The following is a 7,500-nucleotide window of genomic DNA, read 5'->3' on the forward strand; positions in this document are numbered from 1 at the left end:
ATTAGCCATGATGATCTCATGCAGGATGTCTACCCTTATTTTCACAAAGCTAGATTGTAATGAAGGATCACTCAAAGATTACCCAACTTGGATATAATGGGGCTTGTCATATATTTGTATTTACTGTGTAGATTTTAATGCAAAATACTGGTCAATTGTAAGATACCCAATATCTCAGCTGGTATCTACCCATATATAGCATAATCTGTAGTAAATAATATGTTACTTAAATGGGATGTTGGATGGACTTTAATGCCATTTAAAGCCTATTCTTCACCTGACTATTTATCTGAGGCCATGGGTGAAGAAGACAAACAATAGGACCACATGACACTTATGTGTAATAAGCCATTACATACTACACACACCAGCACATGTTGTCTGGAATGGCTGGCTTTCACTGGGCCACGTCAGAGCCCCTTTAGGGAGAGCCGGTCCACTTCCTATTAACTCCATTGTACCGGATTGTTCCTGCAATCTGTTGAAATTGCGCTAGGGGCGTTGCCGAGCAAGTGATAAATGAATTGTGGTCTATGGGGCTAAGCGGCTAGAACTCGTTTTTTTCACAGTTGACAACTTCATTTCTTAATGTACATTGTCGTAGTAGCTACCTGAGTATGGGTTTTCCACTGGAAATGAAATAAAAAGTCACTCATGTCCTTTCTGCTTTTCATAGGATGGGCCGTTTTCCCTGTAACATGCTAGCATTTAGCTCATCGATGCTCGCGACAATCGCGACCGATTACGACCGTCGTGAAGCTGAACCTTCTTTTAGGTCTATGGCCGTAAAGTGGTTCGCTTGTGTCACGTGACATGAAAACTTTGAAAGGGTTTTTAGGAATAACAACACATATAGAAAATTGCATTGGTCAGCTAATTGTCAAGTCAAGTTATCCTGCATCGCATGCATTAATGCAATTTCAGGAGAAAAAATTATATAAAGACAAATGTGGTACTGGGGGGTTCAGCTCCATTGCCACCCATTCATTCATCACTTGCTCGCGATCGCCCTCTAGTTGCAGTACCATGCGGAAGTATTTCGCTAGTGGTCCTTCTCCCCTTATTAGACATTCTCTGGCCACGTGCAGTGAGAGCTGGCTAGAGCTCGCTGCAGCTCCACAGCCTGAGCCCCGCTGGTGAAGACACTTCCCCGGGCCTTAATGAGGCGTGGGTGATGGACTAATGGACTGGCGATGTTTGTGTTGAATTTAGGAGAGAGCTACTCAAGTTGGGCTGCCATCACATCGGGCTTGGGAGCCAGCAAAGGAGAGAGAATCACAGGGAGATACATCCCCCACCCCAACCCCTTATTTTGCTTAGAAATGGCTCTGTAACAGATGAGATTGGAGAGCTAAGCCATAATCAGGGTGCTGCTGCAGCAACATTGCCATCTGCTGGTGATGGAGAGCATCTATTCAAATCCCTCTCATCATCTCTCTCACCTTTCAAGTGATTGTAGAGGAAGAGTGAGGCATAGTAAGAGGTGGAGACAACACTATGCTTATTGAAAGGAAATGTACATATTTTTTCACTTCAAGTTCAAATTAAATGGTATCTCGTGCTGAATGTTTGAGGGAACATGCAGCATGAAAAAGGCAGCAGCAACAAAGCAGTTGCTTGACACTAACAGACAGACTTGATCAGAAAGATGTTGGTTATTAAATAACTGCAAGGTCAGGTGACAACACTATTCATGAATGTGTCAAATATACTGTACTTAAAGGGACACTTCACCTATTAGCATTAAGCTTTGTATCTTTAGAAAGCCAGTCATGTTTTTGAATGGTCGTGGATCATTCCCTCAGTTTGTCTTGAGACGGGAGAAATACGGATTTCAATGAAACCCATGAATAGGACTTCCTGCTTCGGTGCTAATCGGTGAAGTGTCTCTTTAAAGTCCTCTAAAAGACCTTCAGGCATGGTTTAAATATTTTAAAGCTGCAGTTGGTACATGTAAGTCTGGCGGATTGAGGGGACTTGTTGCCAACATTTTGAATGTAAACAACTCTCATGCTCCTCTCCCACTACCACCGGGCACCCTCCCTTTGAGTTTGTGCTTGTTAGTGACTGTGCACAAACTGTGATTGACAGTCAGATCTGCCAATGATCATGCAGCCCTGTAGCCTGACGAGCCAGACCCACATCAAGATGTAGGGTCTGGACACTCACCGTAGACAGGGCTCAATCGGAGGGGTGGGATAAACAGTTGTCTTTCAAATTCCCTCCCCGCAATAGGATAACGCTAAACGAATCATCTTCTTGTTTTCAAGTAGCAGGATGCGTAACTTTCCCTCTCCACGCAATAGGATAACGCTAAACGAATCATCTTCTTGTTTTCAAATAACAGGATGCGTTACCGTCGCAACTTCTGGTCGCATGTCAGTCACCATTATGTTAAGCCCTGTGATTGGGCCGCTGGTGCTGGGGGTTCTCAGCTTCCTGGCTCAATGGATCGTGCCTAGACTGCCCCGCCAGCCAAATTACATTTGCTGCCGCTAGGGGCGTCTAGATTTCTAGGCTAGCAGCCCTGCCCTTATTGCACCAGAAGAACTGGGAGTGGTGAATTTTTGCAAAACAGATAACAGGCTCTAGGTGAAGGTAGAAGTGCCGGGTAGAAATGGCCTTCAGCACCTTTAAACAAAAGCATTTCACCATTTTACAATTTGCTCTATATAGCACATTTCATGCTGGGGCAATCTAATGTGCTTTATATGAACAAAAACAATAACAAAATAGCAAATTAAGTCGTAAAAGTGTTAAAAATACATAAAGAAAAATCATTAAAAGGCATAAAAAGAGTGCAAAAGAGTGATGGCAGGTGAGAATCCTAGCACCTGCATTTTGTCTCATTTGAAGCCGTTTGAAGGTATTTTTTTTAAGGCGGTCTGTGAAAAGCCCATTGCAGTAATCAACCCTGCTGGAGATGAAGTCATGAATGAGCTTTTCTAAATCATGCTCTGACACAAGACCTCTAGGTTTGGCAATGTGTTTGGGGTGGTAATAAGCTGGTGTAGTTATTGCTTTCATGTCTCTTTTGAAATGTAGATCACTGTCAGTTAAAGATGCAGGCAGCAATTGCGCAGGAACATGTTTGTGTTCATATTCAAAATCATTTTATTTATCTATTTATTTATTTATTTTATTTTTTTAAATGAAATACCCAAATCAACACACATTGGCCGGGTTTCCCAAAATTGTTAAGAAGCTCTTAAGTGCGAAGAACTTCTTAGGAGCGTTGTAAGAATGTTCTAAGAACGCTCCTAAGAAGTTCTTAGGACTTAAGAGCTTCTTAACGATTTTGGGAAACCCGGCCATTATATGTTAACCAATGACCAAACCAAACACACCAGAGAGGAAGCTCGTCCCTCCCTTCAGTATTCCCAGAGAAACTCCAAACAGGGTTTCATTTTGGTTCGGGGGGTAGGCTGCCCCCACTTCATTTATTTCCAGTTTTCAGAGCCTGGGTTGTCTACGGAAACCATTATTTTTTACTGCGTATTCACTGAGAGGGCAGGAGATGATTGCTCAATGTGGAAAAAAATGTTGCAGACTTGAAATCGCTTACCATCGCTGACTGCACCTTTAAGAAACCAAGACTTTTAATAGCATCCTTTGCTTTAAGTCCCTTAAGTCTTCACTCCTTTTTGACAAACATTCATTTATGTGCACGCACGCACGCACGCACGCACGCACGCGTGATCAGAGAAGATATTGACATTCAGGAAGATGCACCAGCGCTGAGTTAAGTGTAAGTTACAGACACACACAACACACTTCCTCTCTCACACCAACCCACTCACTCAACCACATCCACTTGCTCACTTATACTGTACTTTGTGACTGTTTTTCTAGACCTTTGGACAACCGACTGTGATGTGTATGTGCCTGTGTCTTCCAACACTGATTATAAACAAGGCACTTTACTTTATTTTATTGCACAATTTAATTCTGAGAACTTCAATCATCAGTAGGCAAGTTAACACAATCATCCTATCTTAACACAAGGAACCGGTTATGTGGTTGCCATGCAACATAGCTGAAAAAGTTGTCCCGTGTATCGTCTAAAGCAACAAGATGATCAATTCATATTTATGGCCGTTGTTAGTATCAATATAACACCATTTAGCACTTTCCCAGATGGTGTCCAGTTGCACTTTGGTCCTCACTTTGGTCCTCATCTGGTTGCCAGTTATGTACCTTCCTCTTTGTCTTTGTTTGGTTGTCCATATTGTCTTACACATTGCTGTCTCTGTATGTTCTATGTACTGTATTGTCTGCAGCAGTACCCTGTCTCTAGCCCAAATTTCTCCCAAGGGAGACGAATAAATTAACTTGACTTGACTTTAGTCAAAAACCAACTAAAAGGGTCATGATCCTACCTGATCAACAGGGTGACTCGGGGCAGTGTCTAGCATTCTGGGCATTCTGGGCATGCATTGACAATGTCAGAGACTTAATTTTCTGTGTTATGTCAGTGTGCCGTGAGTTTGAAGCTGTTTTTTTTTTTAAGGTATATTTTTTGGGGGCTTTTATCTAGGACGGTAGAGTGAGACAGGAAGTGAGTCGCGCCACAGCTGGGGCCAGAAGCTGTTATTTTTAAGGTAATTGAAATATGTTGGGCTGTTTTATGGCCACATTCTGTGGCTCTCAATAGCTTCAGTGGTTAGTTTGTACCACTTTTTGAGTACAGCTCTGATACAGTATTTAGGCTATGAGATCTAACAGGCATGTCAGCATAGTTGATCATAGAGTCACATAATTCAGCATGCAGTGTCTTCAAATTTAACAACTACTATTGTTAGGAAATAAATAAATAATCCATCTTTCACAAATGAGTCTTCTAGGGCTGAAAATATAGAGAAAGTAACCCCCAATGAATTCATTGAAAGAGAGATTAACTTAAAATGGGATACCGGGTTCATTCAATCGAGCTAATCGCCCAATTATCACAGCGAAGAACCTCCCTGTAGGCACTACTGTACTGCAACAGTTTAGCCACTAGGGGACAGCACATCTTCCTGAATGGTCTAAACCCTGCACAAGCTGAAAGGAAGTCTTCAGTGTCTTTACATCACTGTAAAGTCTGCTGATCTAATATGTAGAGCTTTTAAAACAAGGCCCTAAGTGGACCGGGCAATTCATTTGCTGTGGTAAATGCAGAGAACAATTATTTGTAAGCTCCCCTATTGATTGCAATCCATCCCTGATGGCAAGTGCATCATTGCAGTGGAAATGAGAGGGCCTGAAGCTCTGAAGGACAAAGGAAAGATGAGAATATCTAAGTGTGTGTGTGTGTGCATGTGTGCGTTGTGTGTGTGTGTGTGTGTGTGTGTGTGCGTGTTGTGTGTGTGTGTGTGTGTGTGTGCGTGTGCGTGTGCGTGTGCGTGTGCGTGCGTGTGTGTGTGTGAGAGAGTGTGTGTACTCACATATTTCATAACCTACAGGGTTAGAGGGTTATGATGTTTATAGCAAACATATGCAGTTAGAGTGAGTACATATCAATAAAGAAGGCGAATCGCTGGGCAATTTGTATAGACACATACTGTACACATACACACTGCACACTGACACACATATAAGACCTATTCAATAACCTTCAAAGTGATTCAAAAACCTTTGCCCCAAGGATGCATGCATGCATGCACTATGAGCTTGTGTGTGTGTGTGTGTGTGTGTGTGTGTGTGTGTGTGTGCGCATGTGTTCAAACTTTAAATTAGGTACATCACTGGAGTGCTGTTTTTCAATCTGCATGGAGCTACAGAATGAGTGTGTGTGTGTGTGTGTGTGTGTGTGTGTGTGTGTGTGTGTGTGTGTGTGTGTGTGTGTGTGTGTGTGTGTATCTGTTCACAAGTGAGAGTGTGTGCATAAATGGACAGTAGATTTATTACACCAGTGGGCTGTGGAGCTACTAGCTGCAGTAGGCTGATGTACATGTATGTGTGTGTGTGTGTGTGTGTGTGTGTGTGTGTGTGTGTGTGTGTGTGTGTGTGTGTGTGTGTGTGTGTGTGTGTGTGTGTGTGTGCTGTGTGTGTGTGTGTGTGTGTGCGTGTGCATGCGTGTCCGTGTTTGTGTTGTATTGTGCTGGTGTAATGTATGCTGTGCATGGGTGTGTGTCTGTTGTATTGTGCTGGTGTATGCTGTGCATGTATGTGTGTGTGTGTGTGTGTGTGTGTGTACTGTATTTTGCTCGTGTATGCTATGCGTCTGTGTGTGTGTGTGTGTGTGTGTGTGTGTGTGTGTGTGTGTGTGTGTGTGTGCGCCGCGCGCGTGTTGCATTGTGCTGTGCGTGAGCGTGCAGGCGTGGGCTGTGTGCGTTGACTCACTGCTGACGGTGAGCACGTTGTTCTTGATCTCGGCCTTGATTTGAATGCGGCCCCTCCGCTCGGTGTGGTCTGTCCCACACAGGCTCGGAACGTTCTGCACACATCGCTTATGGATGTTCATGAAGCAGTCTGGAGGGGTGGGAGAGAGAGAGAGAAGGAGAGGCCACACACACACACACACACACACACACACACACACACACAAGAGAAAAGAGTAAAGGGCATGTTTCTCACACTTCAGTTATGGATTTTCATCCACGAGACAGAGGCAAATGGCAGGTGCTACACATTGTGTTCTGTTTGCAGCGACGCTCATTTCCCCCAAAGCGAAGCGTCTTAACTTGATATGTGTTACGATAGACATGTTTTTGTTGGTATGGAAAAGGCTACATGGATGTTGTTTTCACACCTCCCTTGCACCATAGGCATGTTTGCTGGTATGGTGTGTGTGCGCGTGTGTGTGTGTGTGTGTGTGTGGGAAAAAAGCTAGATGGATGTTTTCACACTTAATGTGCAAGACAGGCATGTTTGCTGGAATGGAGAAAACAGTGACGCAGATGTGTTCACACCTTGACAAGCCACCGGTTCACATGGGAGGCCCCGAGCCGACCCAAAGCAGGGTTTCCCGTCAATCAAAGTCCAAGAGCGGACTAAACGGACACTATTCGTGCTCTCAGAGGGTCTTATGCTGGCTGAGATGTGCCCTCGCTTCAGGGATTTACTCTGCTGACCCGACAGGTATAGCCAAGAAGCAGACTGCTGCCCCCTTGTGGATGAGGTGAGTTTGTGAAAGTGTGCTATGTAACCGCACACCCACAATACAGACGAGACTAAATGCTGCACACAGTCAGGCAAATGTAATAAGAAATAATGAGCATGAGCAATTTCTCTTTTACAAAGAAGGAAATGGGAGCCATAATAACACACACACACACACACACACACACACACACACACACACACACACACACAAGCCACTCAGTACTGCATTTGTGTTCATCATGTAATCGGCACTGGACCAGGCATGACACACACACAGACACACACACACACACACACACACACACAAGTAGGAGAGAAGCCAAGGCCGCACGTCTTCACTCTCTCAGCACGAGACTGTGGGCGGCTGCCAGGGACACATTTGCCTCCTGCGATTATTTGGCCGCCACGACACGA

The 7,500-nt window shown here is 44.1% G+C and overlaps 1 protein-coding gene across 2 annotated transcripts in view; it reads right to left on the reverse strand.

Annotated features, from left to right (window-relative positions):
• Window positions 1-7,500, reverse strand: part of LOC134077170 (protein kinase C beta type) — a 134,863-nt gene that overhangs the window by 77,968 nt on the left and 49,395 nt on the right. For both annotated transcript variants that reach the window (XM_062532598.1, XM_062532597.1), the window contains exon 5: window positions 6,325-6,453. In XM_062532598.1, coding sequence (XP_062388582.1) covers window positions 6,325-6,453 — 129 coding nt within the window. The remainder of the gene's footprint in view (window positions 1-6,324; window positions 6,454-7,500) is intronic.

The sequence above is a fragment of the Sardina pilchardus genome, chromosome 3, assembly GCF_963854185.1.
Source record: "Sardina pilchardus chromosome 3, fSarPil1.1, whole genome shotgun sequence".
Lineage (NCBI taxonomy): Eukaryota > Metazoa > Chordata > Actinopteri > Clupeiformes > Clupeidae > Sardina > Sardina pilchardus.